At 40.2% G+C, this 13,989-nt stretch overlaps 1 protein-coding gene across 1 annotated transcript; it reads left to right on the top strand.

The window, feature by feature from the left end:
• Positions 1 to 11,815: 11,815 nt before the first annotated feature.
• On the top strand, positions 11,816 to 13,387 carry LOC137613706 (uncharacterized). The gene is made up of 2 exons (XM_068343112.1): positions 11,816 to 12,259; positions 12,703 to 13,387. The coding sequence occupies exons 1-2, from the start codon at positions 11,884 to 11,886 to the stop codon at positions 12,990 to 12,992; spliced, it is 666 nt and encodes a 221-aa protein (XP_068199213.1). The 5' UTR covers positions 11,816 to 11,883; the 3' UTR covers positions 12,993 to 13,387.
• Positions 13,388 to 13,989: the final 602 nt, after the last annotated feature.

The following is a 13,989-nucleotide window of genomic DNA, read 5'->3' as shown; positions in this document are numbered from 1 at the left end:
ATCTTGTGGCAGATCTTTAGAGATTCTTCTAACAACTGTTACAGCTCTTCCCATTTTACTAACAATGTTGTCAACCTGATGTGACCATGATAGAATGTTGTTAAATGTAATACCTAACAGTTTGGTCTCTTTTACTCGATCAATGGGAATATTATTGACATTTAAATTCTATTTGGGCTCAGATCTCAACTGATACTTAGTCCCCATTAATATAGAATTTGTCTTAACAGCATTGAGCACAAGTTTATTACTATCCACCCACTCTACTATTGACTTTAATTCTTGTTCTAAAATAGAATTTATCTCTTCTGCAGTAGTTCCTGAAACATATATGGTTGAGTCATCAGCATACATTGAAATTTGAGCATCATGTAGTATTAAAGGTAGATCATTAATAAAAATCGAGAACAATAAAGGCCCTAGGCAACTTCCCTGGGGGACTCCACAGTTAACAGTACTGACATCAGATAAGCTACCATTAAAAAAAACCCAAAGCAGTTTGCCTTATATTACGTAAGTAACTCTCCATCCATTTTAATGCAGGTCTAGTGAAACCATATTCTTTAAGCTTACCTAAAAGTAAAGGATGATCAATCAGATCGAACGCTGCACTATAATCAAGTAAAACAGCCCCTACCAGTCTCCCATTATCAATATCACATTGCTAATCATCTGTCATCTGTGTCAATGCTGTACATGTGGAGTGGCCAGGCCTGTAAGCATGTTGATAATCTGTGTTCAAACCATATACCTGTACATCAAAATAAAGTTGAATTTGCTGAAATATAATTCTCTCTATTACCTTTCCTAAAGCTGGTAACAAAGTAATAGGGCAGCTATTTTCCCCCGAGAACGGTGCAGCTGTGTTTTTGGCCAGAGGAATAATTTTACCTATTTTCCAAGCGTCGGGACATCTACATCTCTCAATACTCAAGTTAATGATATGACAAACAGGAACAGAAATTAAACTGGAAACCAAGCTAATCAATTTTATGTCCAAGTTGGTACACCTGGTAGTCTATCTTTACATTTTTCAAGCAGACCCTCAACATCTTTAGCAGTTACCTTTTCAATTTTCAATCTACAGTCCTTATTTTGCATTAAATTCCTAATTAATGTTGTTGATGAGTGTGTGTTTACATGCTTCATGTTGCTTCTTAAACTATTGATCTTTGACCGAAAGAAATCATTAAAATAATTAGCAATATCAGCTGGTTTAGTTAAATATGTTCCATCTACTTCAATATAAGACGGGCAGGCTATAGAGTTTCTACCCATCATATCATTTACTACATTCCACATTTTCTTTTTGTATTTATTCACATTTTCTATTTTATTCACATAAAACGATGGCTTTTTCTTCTTATTTAGGTAAGTAACATAGTTTTGTAATTTTTTTGTATATTTGCCAATCCGATTCAAAACTTGATATATTTGCTGCTTGTTTTGCTTCATTTCTTTGCTTGATTGCTTCTCTTAGTTCAGTATCCACCCAGGGTGATTCCATACTCCTTACTGTATGCTTTCTTAGTGGAGCATGTTTTCCAATAATTTGTAATAATAAAGAGTTAAAGACCTCTAATGCTTCATCAGGATTTTCACTTTACATTACCTGCTTCCAACAAACTTTTTTAACGTCATTTATAAATGCTTCCTCACTAAATGACCAATTTTGGTCCTGGTTTAGGAAGCTTTGCTTTCCTTGCAATTACCACTAAATTATGATTGGAACATCCCACTGGTATGGATAATGCTTTTGAACATAAATAACTGCAATTTGTGAATATATGGTCAATGCATGCTTGAACACGCTCTATTTGATCTTTCCACCATCTGAGTTAAATTACATATTCTAGCAGTTGATTGAAGCTTTTCTTTAAATGGACAATTGGCTAAGTTCCAGTCTATATTTATATCTCCTAAAAAGTAAATTTCATTACCAAGGTCACATACTTTATCTAACATAGAACATAGCTGGTCAAGATAATCCATATTTGCACTTGGCGGTCTATAGACTGTTGAGGGTCCGATGTTTTTCGTTCTGGTGGAACACAGCGGGTAAAAGCCCACAATGTGGTTCTTTGCTGGAAACGTTAAAGTGCCAACAAAGATTCAAAAGCCACGATAAGATTAGAGACTTATTTGCTGTGATAGAAATGGAATTTCTGTTCAGGTGCCATAAACTTTTCTAACTCTAGGGTTGGTTGTTGAACTGTGTGGACATGCAACTATAATGGGTTTAATTTTTCTCAAGCTGATGATTGTTGAAGAGTTTTTGGCGCTTTAGGTGGATTTCAGTAGGTGTCAGGGTGATAAAAACGTGTGGTCGGTCCTCTATCTTTCTCATCAATGGGTCATGATTGTAAAGCCGTAAGGCTGGTGTTCCCATGTGTATTGCCGCTGGTCCACCTGAGACCTCTGTCAATAGTTGTCCTGACTGGGGTGTGATACTTTCTATGTTCTTGTTTAACTATTTCTTGTACCATACATTGATTAGGTGTCTGTGGAGATTGATAAATCAGTGATCTACTGATATATCTGTCCATTTCTCTATCCAACTCTTTCCCCCTCCCCCACCTGATCTCTCACTCTCTACTTATTTGTTTATCCAACTACAAATTTGACTGGGTGGGTGGATGTGTGACTGGATGTGTATATGGCTGATGAGGAATGAAAAAAGTGACATATAACTTAATTAAAATAGATTAAAAAATAAATAAATAAAAATGGGGGCAGAGACATGTTGACTTCAATACATAAATTTTGTGTAGTTGTGTTGCCAGGCCTGTTTGAAGTTAACACGTAAAATGGAGTGTCTTCTTACAGTCAGATCTTAATAACTGCGTAAGTTCCTGTTTGTCGCGTAATTTGTGAGTTGTGCTGAGAAAAAAAAAAAAAACTACAACAGAATGGGAAAAAATTTAAATGGAAAAAAAATAAAAACAAAACCAAAGAAAGGAGAAAAAAAGTAAATCAAAAAGACAAAAAAAGAAAAGACTTAGAACACATATCCTACTGAAATAAAATGAGCATATGAATGTGTAAACCAGATAAGTAATTGATATAAACTTTTTGGTGATTCTTTCAGTGTCTGGTATACAACCTTTAGCAAAAAGTATGGAATAACCAGTCTTGGACTCACTCACTCAGACATTTTATTATGTAGAACAAACCCAGATAAAAAGCATTAAAAAAACGAAGTTTTGCAAAAGTGGAACTCCTTGGCATTCAGAAACACTAAAGGAAATTGATAAAAAGCATTGTGGTGGTCAGTAAATGTTACTTTTATAGACCAAGCACAGGGAAGAAAATATGGAATCACTCCATTCTGAGGAACAAAATATGGAATCATGAAAAACAGACAAAGAAATAACAATCAAAACGCATCACTAGTATTTGGTTGCACCACCCCTGGCTTTTATGACAGCTTGCAGTCTCTGAGGTATGGACTTGATCAGTGACAAACAGTATTATTCATCAATCTGGTGCCAACTCTCTTTGGTTGCAGTTGCCAGATCATCCTTGCATGCCGGAGCCTTGCTGTATATATATATATATATATATATATATATATATATATATATATATATATATATATATATATATATATATATATATATATATAGAGAGAGAGAGAGAGAGAGAGAGAGAGAGAGAGAGAGAGAGAGAGAGAGAGACACACACACACACACACACACACACACACACACACACACACACACACACACACACACACACTATATTACCAAAAGTATTCGCTCACCCTTTAAAAGGATGAGAATCAGGTGTCCTAATCCCTTGGCCTGGCCACAGGAGCCTCGATTGGCTCCCTGATTGCAGTCATCCTGGCTGTCCTGCGGAGCTCATGCAGGTAATTTAGACCTGATGGGTCCATTGGTATTGTGTTGTTGATTTTATTCTCTTTTAATAAAGTTTTTAGTCTTGGGAGAAGATCTTTTTTTCTGCCCATTATTGGACCATCACTTGTGTCAATTTTTAATATCTGTGGCCTGTTTTGGTGAGTTTAGACAAGTCTCAAATTTTGGTCATTTAATGTTCCCAGACTCTCTGACTCCCCAGTTTTGCAGCGGCTACAAATAGTAACTGTTTAGTGCAAGGTTATATTAGCCTCCAGGCAATTCAGTGCCATGTCCCCTACATTATTATGTTAGATTATTAGATTATTAGATTATTATGTTAGACAAGCAATTTATGCATGCATTAACTGACAGTGAGCAATAGCGCAACAAATGTAGTCATAAACTATGATTCTGTATTAAAAAATATGCAAATCCTTTAATGTTGAAAATAATTATTGTTCACATGAACGCAGGAAAACAGAATTGTATAAAATATGAGACATGATGAGGATTATTCAATCAAACATACCTAAATGGACAGAGACACCAGTGACTTTGATCATACTTATTCGACAAAGCTCTTCGATCTTTAGATGTATGTGTGAGTTTGAAAACTTGTTCTTCAGTCCAAGGTTTTATCATCTGTGCGGATGACAAATCAAATTGTCTCCAGTTCCTTAGAAACTTCTTTTCTTCTCCACCCACCATTTCATTACAGTATTGAATTTTTTTTTTCAGTTTTGATGCGTACTTTGAGGCAGAATTCAGTTCATAAACCGATAAATCATTTCAAGTTAACATCTCCTAAAAAAAAAAAGTCTGCTTCTCACTTAGCCTCATTTTCCTGTCCTCATAGAGTTGTGCTGCAGTCTTTCACTGACTCTGTGGACTTCATTCTGTACTTCTAGTTATTGTTCAGTGATTTTGCACCAGAGACACTGGACCAACGGAATGACAATATAGTAAAATGAATAAGTCAACAATTTTAAATAAACTTCTGGTTATGGACTGATGGATCCATCAACCCCTTTGATCCCTCTGGAGAAGGCAGTGGGTGGGAACTTAAAATGGAAGCACCATATTGAAATCAGACTGTGCTCTCAACCCTTCAACTGCTTGATTCTGTGTTTCTTCTTCCCCCTGTGGCTTGTGTTTATATATCATGTATGAAGCTCACAGCGATCCAACAACGCAGCAGCTAAAGGTATCACTCACAGCCTCTCTAAGTGTGTTTGTGTGTTGCCACAAGAGAAAACACAGGGCTGCTGCTCTGATCCTTTTGGCTTTGGATAGATCTGGAGCCTCATGCTACAGCTGCTGCGCTGGCAAGCTGTCTACTGCCAATAGTGTGTGTCTGTGTGTGATCAGAGCTGCTTCTCTACTTGACAACAACAAAAAAACCCCACATACTGTTTTATCAGTGTGCGTTTTCACTACACATATAGACACACATCCTCAGAAGACAAACCACCAACCACAGACAGAACCCAAGGCTTTATTTCACTATCAAATATTCATAGCATCAAACACTGGAGTTCTACCGTGTGCAACTAACAGTGCAGTAAATCAAAAATTACAGTATATCTTCGGCCAGACAGTTATTTTCTCCTACTTGGATTGTCCCACATTGTCGCTTCTGAATTAAAGCAAGATCATATCATGCAAACTTGGAAAGAAATGTTTTGCTAAGTCTAGTAATCTACTCATTATTTAAATAGATCACTGAATGAAGGGGAGAGAGCATGATGACATACTGAACAACGTCACACAGAAGTGAGATCCAACATGGCTGCCCCCAGCTGCTAGAAAAACAATATTCAAAATAGTCGTTTTATGTAGTGAATTTCAGATAGTAAGAATACACTCTGTGTAAAATCTATATGTAGAATTACTCACAGTGGAGAACTTGGAGAAGTTAATGAGGATTATTTTAACTGGTGCGCCATGGACAGCCCAAGTGTCACTACCTCCCGGGAGAATACCAATAAGAGAAAACAGAAGGATTCCTCGACAGACACCCAAGACCTGGACACCTCGAGCGCCCAGCTCAGCGTCCTGGAGTTAATAAACAAAATGCTCAATGTCCTTGGGATCCTTCACAAGGACATCAAAGAACTCAGCCAGCCTGGAGTTCACCCACCAGCAGATTGCCGACATGCAGTGAGACAACTCCGAGCTTCGCTCCACACTCATGACTGTGTCTACGGAGGTAAGTATTCTACAAAAAGAGAACAAGTCCTTGAAAGAGACCATCCTGGGTATCCAGACGAGGAGCATGCGGGATAATGGTATCTTTTTGGGTATCCCAGAGTCCACACAGGACAACCCGCAGTTAAAAACTTTTTGAAGTCGGCCCTCAAAATCCCAGAAGAAACTGTCAACACCATCTCCTTCCACTGTATCCATCGGCTTGGACCCCGGAGAGGAGATCACAACCGTCCCATCATTGCAAAATTCAAGAACTTCCAGCAGAAAGTGCCCGTTAAAAGCAAAGGTCAGGAGCTGCAAGGCATGTCGTTTGGGATGAACTACCACTTTCCCACGGAGATCTATGAGAGGCGTAAAGTATTTTATCCCATCATGAAGGAATACAGACAAATAGGCAAACAGACTGCATTGGTCGTGGATAGACTGTATATCAATGGCCAGCTTTTCCGTGAGCCCTCCACCACTCCCTGGCTCTTCTGATGACTCAGATAAGTATTCAAAAATGGCTCTGATGTGTTAATGTATCATATTAATAATAATAATAATAATAATAATAATTATATATATATATATATATATAATTCTAATTATTATTAACATAAATGTTGCACTTCCCCAAACTTCTCCCACCAGTAGGGACACCCGTCCCTCCTTTTATTTGTCTCTGTTTATATGTATCTCCAGCCCTCACCCCTCTCACCCCCACTCTTTGTACCTGTTTTATTTATGGTGATATGCTTTTTAATGTATTGACTCAAGTTTGTCAGGCAGTGCTGCACTTTGTTTCAATGTATATATATTTTTCAATCTGCTGTATACGTTCATCTTCAACATCCAGATATCTTGGATGCAACACTTGATACCTCAACATCATAATGTCCACAGCTCAGACAGCTCACGCAGACATACACTGAAATTATGTTTCACCAGTGGCGGGCCGTGCATTACATACCTAGGCCTTCAGTGATGCTAGTAAAAACTTGTATAAATACATCCCATAATGCTGTGAGCAGCTCCCGACGCTGCCACCAATGTAGCGTTCAGGACTGAGACGTTTATTACTTCAAATGGAACAAAAACCGGTGTCAGCTCCACTCCTTTCATTGTCCTCCTTTTATAGACATCTACATCTACGTCACAACAAAACCAACTGAAATGATCATCATTTATGACACCACAGCGAGAGTAACAAAATACAGACATACACTAACACACTACTCAATGTTGTATCACCTCAATCAGGTACAAAACAGGCTATTTTCCTGCAGGGACACATGTCTTTTTGTGTATTTCCACTACAACCACACAGCTGCGCAAGTGCACCACATTATTTACACACACTGCAGAAGATTAAGAATTTTTTTCATTTTTAGTATATTTGTCATCTTATGAAGACTTATGAAGACTCATGAAGATGGCAGCGCCCTATACGGCAGCGGCTGCTTCGGCGTCCGGAAACACAGCCAATACATTGTAGTTTTCGCCAGTTAGATTATTTTTTTCTGCAGAAAACATTTCAGAAACTGCTACGAAAAACTCTACAAAACCGTTTTATGACCGTGCAGAGTTGCTTGGTTTAAACAAGTTCGGTCACCTGGACTTATTGAACCCAGAGACTCGAATCACTCTCCAAAGCCTTGGTCTCCTACACCAGTCAGACCCAGCGGCTCACATCACAGCGGAGTCCCCCTCCAGCACAGACCGTCTAGCTACTTCTTAGCTAGAACAGGTTGACTATTTCAGGTTAGCTAGCTCAGGTTAGCTAGAACAGGTTAGCTGGTACAGGTTAGCTCCTTCAGGCTATCGCATCTGTCTATTAACAACTGGTATATGTTACCTTTCACTCACAGCGCAGGGAGACCTGCATTCTACATTCTGAAGGTCCTGGGCATATTTCATTCAACCTGGCAACACAAGCTAGCTGAATTCTGATTGTATAAAACCCCTCTAATCTAAAAATAGGACACTTACTCAGTGTTGCCATATGTCATATTATATCCAAATGTATAATTATATATTTATACATATATTTGAATATATTTATTTAAGGAAAATGAATTCAAACATAATTAACTTTCGTCATAAATATTATCATGATCTTTGGTTATGTTAGACAAGCAGAGAAGGCCTTGCTGGCCCTGACCGCCCACCACTGTGTTACACCATCTGTAATCTGAAGACAGAACATATTTTCTTAGGTCTAAGTTAAATTTGGTATCCTAGAATGTACACAGCATATGCCCCCAGACAAAAATAATTAAAATCCTGGACGATGTCTCCAAACTAAAAGAAGATATATTCCTCCTGCAGGAAACACATTTACTACAATCTGAAGAAAACGTCTCACCGATACTAATTATAATTACATCTTCTCATCTTGTTAAAACAACAAAGTCTCCATTCTAATCCATAAGAGAGTTACTTTCACTTTAAACACCACAGTTACAGACCCTGAGGGCAGATACATTGTCATTCAGACAACAATTTTTGATAAACTGTACATAATCGGTGATCTATATGCAACCAATAATGATGATCCAGCCTTTTTCTATACAGTCTTCTCTCATTTACCTAACTCAACAACTTTTATTGGAGTGAACTTCAACATAGTTCTAAATCCCTCAGTGGATCGATCTAATACTTCAATAGTACAAGCAAAATAACTACAATCAGTTTAAGTTCTGCAGGGTTATATGAAAGATTTTGGTTAAGACGACATGTGGAGACTTAAAAACCCAACAAAAAAGAAATACACTTTCTTCTGTGCAGTGCATCAATCATTTTCAAGAATTGAGTTTTTCTTCACAAATAATTCTATCACACATCAAACTTCTTTTAGAATTGTTATTAGTGAGTCTTGACCATGCACTGGTATCCCTCAGCCTCCAAACAGTCAATTACCATAAACCTCCAAAACTTGGCCCTTCAACACTTATCTGCTAAAAGATCTAGAATTTGATAAAATATTAAGAGTAGAATGAGCAGAATTTTTTAAATATAATGAATTTCCTGATTCCTCTACTTCCTTACTTTGGGAAACTGGGAAGGCTGTAATCAGGGGTAAAATAATATCATGTTCCTCATACAAAAAAAACAACAAATGCTAACAGAAATTGATTAAAACTCAAACATCTAACCTAGGATTGTGCAATAAATGCAAATGAAAAATTATGGTCTGAACTACAATATGCATAACTAAATCTTGACAGTATAGATGTGATACTGTCTTCTGGTTTTTATTTGGAGCCGACTGACCCCGGAAAACCGGAGATAGGATTGTTTACATTTTATTTAAGACAAGCAGTTCAAATGACTTCTTTTATTGGTATAATCAAATGGCAGGCGTATTTCTGTCCATGTCATCATCATCATCGTGCAGGCGGGGATGTCATGGTTCTGTTCTTTTTGTATGCTCGGCAGGTCTGTTCTGTGTTAAACTCATTTTCTTCTGACAGGTCAAGCTGTGACAGTGGGTGGGGCTGGCTCCTTGCAGCTGACAAGGAACACCAGTTCTCACTCTGCTCATCAGCCTCTGCTCAAAAGGCCTGGCCTCTTCAGAGAGTGCCAGATTATTCCGTCCTGTTCCACTGATGCAAGTTTTCTAGTGCTTCTCTCAGCTGCCAGTTATTTTCTATATTTTTGGATTTTTGTCATTTTTGCTCAGCTGCTTTTAGTCATCTAGCTCACTTGTGTTTTTTTTAGCCTGAGCAATAAATCTGTTGATTTTTACGTGAGTGTCAGTCTCTGCTCCCTGGGGTCCAGACTTGAACTATCCTTGACAGAATAATGTGGCAACCATGGACCCCGCAGAGACTGATGGTGTCCGGCAAGCTTTGGCCTGTTAAGGGCCCGTGTTGGAGTACACGATAGAGTGCTTCAGGAGATCATGGACTCGCTCAGCAGACTCAGTTCCAGCGTTACTAGGCTCGAAAGCCACTTGGATCAGCTTTCCACTAAATTTCATATGCCCGCCGCTCCAGTCCATGCTCCAGCACCTCTTCTTCCTGCCACCAAACCCAGCCAGCCCCAAGAACACTTCATTCCCACTCCTGTCAGGTACATAGGAGTGTTAAGGTTGTGCAGGGAGTTTCTCACCAATGCTCACTTGTTTTTGATCAGCAGCCATCAACTTGTGTCTCAGACATGTCAAGTGTAGTGTTTATAATGAGTTTATTGTCCGATAAAGCTGCTGCTTGTGCTGTAGCAATGTCCAGCAATAATTCACCTTTTTGCAGTAATAATTTGTTGTTCACCGCTGAGATACGGAAAGTGTTTGACCATCTTGTACAAGGAAAGGAGGCCAGTACTCAATTGACTTCCGTTTTCTCGCAGCCGAGAGCTGATGGAACGCCAGCGCTTTACAGGGGGTTAAGTGAAGAGTTAAAGGACAAATTTGCTGCTAGTGATGAGACTGCTTCTCTGGATGACTTAATTTCCCTCGAAGTCTGTTTAGATAACCATCTTTGTGAGATACGCAGGGAAAGGACAGCCAGGGAGAGTGTTACTGTTCCCCTCTCCCGGCCCAGGCCATCTCGATAGCAGCGACCACAACTCCAGCCACCTCCCTCTGGATTTTCTTCACCATTGGTTTCATCCACCTCCAATGCTGTGGAACATGTGCAGTTGGGGAGGATGAGAGTTACACCTGGTGGGTGCCAGTGTCGCTTTAAACTTAGGCTCTGCATCTATTATGGCCAGACAAGTCACATGAGAGTGTATTGCCCTGTCCGGCCAAAAGAGCAGGCTCATCATTGTCAGGAGGGTCACTGGTGAGTCATACATCTGCTGAGTCACTCTCCTCCAACTGCATTGTCCTCAAATGTACTGTATCCTGGATACAAATTTCTTTCCCTTTACAAGTTTTAGTAGATTGTGGTTCTCATAAAAGTTTTTTGACAATGAGTTTATCACTAGTGCCAGCTTACCTATTAAGCCCCTTGGTGAACCCAAAGATGTGTTTGCTCTCAATGGGGAGCTTCTAGCTTGAGTTACTCATCGTACAGCTCCCTTGTCCTTGTTACTGTCAGGTAATCTTTGTGAGGTAATTTCCCTCTACATCATTTCTTCCTTTAGTGTTCCAAGTTTCAAGTTTATTTATTCTTATATAGCCCAGATTCACAATGTCCCAAAGGGCTTTACAATCTGCACATGGACGATATCCCTCTGACCTTTTTGCACTGCTAGCAGTACGACCCTCACATCAGATAAGGAACAACTCCCCCCAAAGCCCTTTTAACAGGGAAAAATGGATGGGAGAAACCTCAAGAAGACTAGAGGAGGGACCCCTCTTCCAGGAGTGGACAGACAAAGCAATAGATATCGCATGTACAGATTAACAACAGGGTAATAATAACAATGACAGTAACAATAACAATAATAAGTGTATGACAGAGGCACGCTGATCCATCCAGTAGAGCGAGACACCACCAGCCGATGAAGCACACAGAGGTCACTAATTGCTGAGGATCCACCACTCTGAGGACAGACCAAATAATGCCTAAGTCATTACTCTCAAAAAAAGTTACAGTGTATTACCCCTGCCAAAACCCAAAAACCACAGCTGAACCAAATTAACTCACAGAGTGCCAAAGACGTCATATTTCGTCTTATAGAATCCAAACGTTGAGTGCCAAAGACGTCATATTTCGTCTTAGGCGTTTTTTATAGGGAACGTTAGATCAAAGCGTTTCGCACATTCTGTGTGATTTTCAGCCTTGTATTCCATTTAGTCCGGTCGGGGGCAGTGTTTGACACCCCAGATCACCAGATAAAACGACAAAGAAGCGTCGGTGTTGGGGCAGTAGTGGAGAGAAAAATGGCGAAGCGCAAGGCGAAAGCATGTGGAGGAGGCAGGTTCAAGCAGCTCACACTGGCACAGAGCTTGTCTGGCAGTGTAGCTGCTGTGAAAATGAGCGACAGCGGTAAGGATCGGGGGGCAGGAGATGCACCCAAGGAGGTTGAAGACCGGATCGGAGGCGAGGAAAGCGTGGCGGGTTGTAGCGGGGCCCCCCCGCAGTTCGGCGGCGTCCCACACGGGAGCGCCGCTGCGGAGGGTTCTCCGCTGCGTCTGTCCGGTGACAGTTCTGACTCTGAACCGGACCCGGACTCGTCATCCGAGTGGATTCCGTCGGAAAGCAGCAGGGAGTCCTCCCCAGACCCGTGGGAGCCCACGGAGGATCTGAGGAGCAAAGGTAACTATTTTGCTACTTTGTTACATGATGTAAAAAACACGCGTCGGCCCTCCGTCTCCCATAAGTTGTTCCCCATCCATGAATGTATTACTCTTTTGTGTAAAATGGTACTTATTTCAGGCATGTGTGTGTATATATGTATAATATGTGTGTGTGTATGTTTTGTAGAATAGTACATATTTCAGGCATGTGTGTGTATACATGTATAATATGTGTGTGTGTGTGTGTGTATGTTTTGTAGAATAGTACATATTTCAGGCATGTGTGTGTATATATGTATAATATGTGTGTGTGTGTGTGTGTGTTTTGTAGAATGGTACATATTTCAGGCATGTGTGTATATAATATATATATATATATATATATGTTGTGTAAAATGATATCCTACTTATTTCAAACATGCATATATATAGTGTATAATTGTATATTTCTATATTTTACAGTCCCTAAAACGAGTAGAGGACGTGCATCTGCAAGAGGGAGAGGTGCGAGGAGACGCCAATCACTGGAGGTGGATGCAGGTGTTTGGGGTCATGATGGCTGGAAACCCACTAAGTTCCCATTCGTGGCAACCCCTGGTCCCCAGAATGCGGCTGCAGACCTGGATTCAGACCAGCCGGTTGACTTCATGGAGCTGTTTCTGACTGACGAGCTGCTGGGTCACATTGCCTCTCAGAACAACCTGTATGCACGGCAGTTTATACAGGCACATCCTGAAGCTCTGCCACACTGAAAAGGGGTACGTGTCACATGAGGAGGGCGAGGAGATGGAGGTCGAAGACGTGCTGCAAACCAGGTCACTCAGAAACAGAGACCCAGAAGGCAGACTCGATGGCCTGATGTCCAGGCACAAGCTGGAACGTTTGAGGGCCACCACAAAGAAGGCACATCCCTCAAGGAAATGTCGGGTGTGTGTTAGAAGGGGTGGGAGGAGTGAGACCAGGATGTGGTGCAAGGCCTGTCGTATTCCCCTGCATGCAGGAGAATGCTTCACTGTGTATCACACGCAAAATAAATATCATTGATTACACTCGCACTCACCCACACACACTCACCTGTAAATAGTTCTGACAGTTGACAGTGAAATGAATGTACTTTGTTATGTTGTCTAATTTTCAAAATTGTTATAAAATCATTTGTTCATCAAAAATGTTTTTTCTAATGTTGTTTTCATTGTTTCAATAAGTAAAAGTATTTTCAGAAGTTTGATGTTGGAGTTTTGCTTGAATTTGCTTCTCTGCAGTAAAACGTCATTATCTCCGTTTTCTGGTCAAAATCAGCCGTTTTTGCTGAAACCACCCTGTGTTCTACGGGCAATAACTAAACACACATAGATGCTAGAAACAAACTTTTTTTTTCTGATGAAAGAAGACAGTCTAAAGTTTCGGGTGATATGTGGAATGTTTATGTAGCCTAAAAAATGAATATTTGGTGGGCCTTCAAAATTCAGTGAAAATGCTCAAAATCTCTGGCACTGGGGAGCTGTCCGCTCTGAATGTGTCTGGCAGTCAATGAGTTAAATGAAACCAGACTCCCCCAGTAGATGGTGAAACAGGTCCATTGTGTAGCTTTTGATATTGCCAGCCAAGGAACCAGACAAAGGTAGCCGATTGCCGATGATCCACCACACAAAGGCCTGAGAGAGAGGACAGGAGAGGGAGGGAGAGAGATAGAACAGGGGTGAGAGTGGTGCTATAGGACCAGAATGACAGAGGATTAATGGGAGGCAG

Source organism: Antennarius striatus, chromosome 2 (assembly GCF_040054535.1).
Source record: "Antennarius striatus isolate MH-2024 chromosome 2, ASM4005453v1, whole genome shotgun sequence".
Lineage (NCBI taxonomy): Eukaryota > Metazoa > Chordata > Actinopteri > Lophiiformes > Antennariidae > Antennarius > Antennarius striatus.
Note: the sequence above shows the minus strand (reverse complement) of the source record. Positions and strands in the feature narration are given on the sequence as shown.

Excerpts from the sequence above, each read along its gene's own strand:
- LOC137613706 (XM_068343112.1), top strand. The coding sequence starts at position 11,884 with ATGGCGAAGCGCAAGGCGAAAGCATGTGGAGGAGGCAGGTTCAAGCAG. Across the intron at positions 12,260-12,702 it reads GGAGGATCTGAGGAGCAAAG|TCCCTAAAACGAGTAGAGGA; the intron begins GTAACTATTTTG and ends TATATTTTACAG.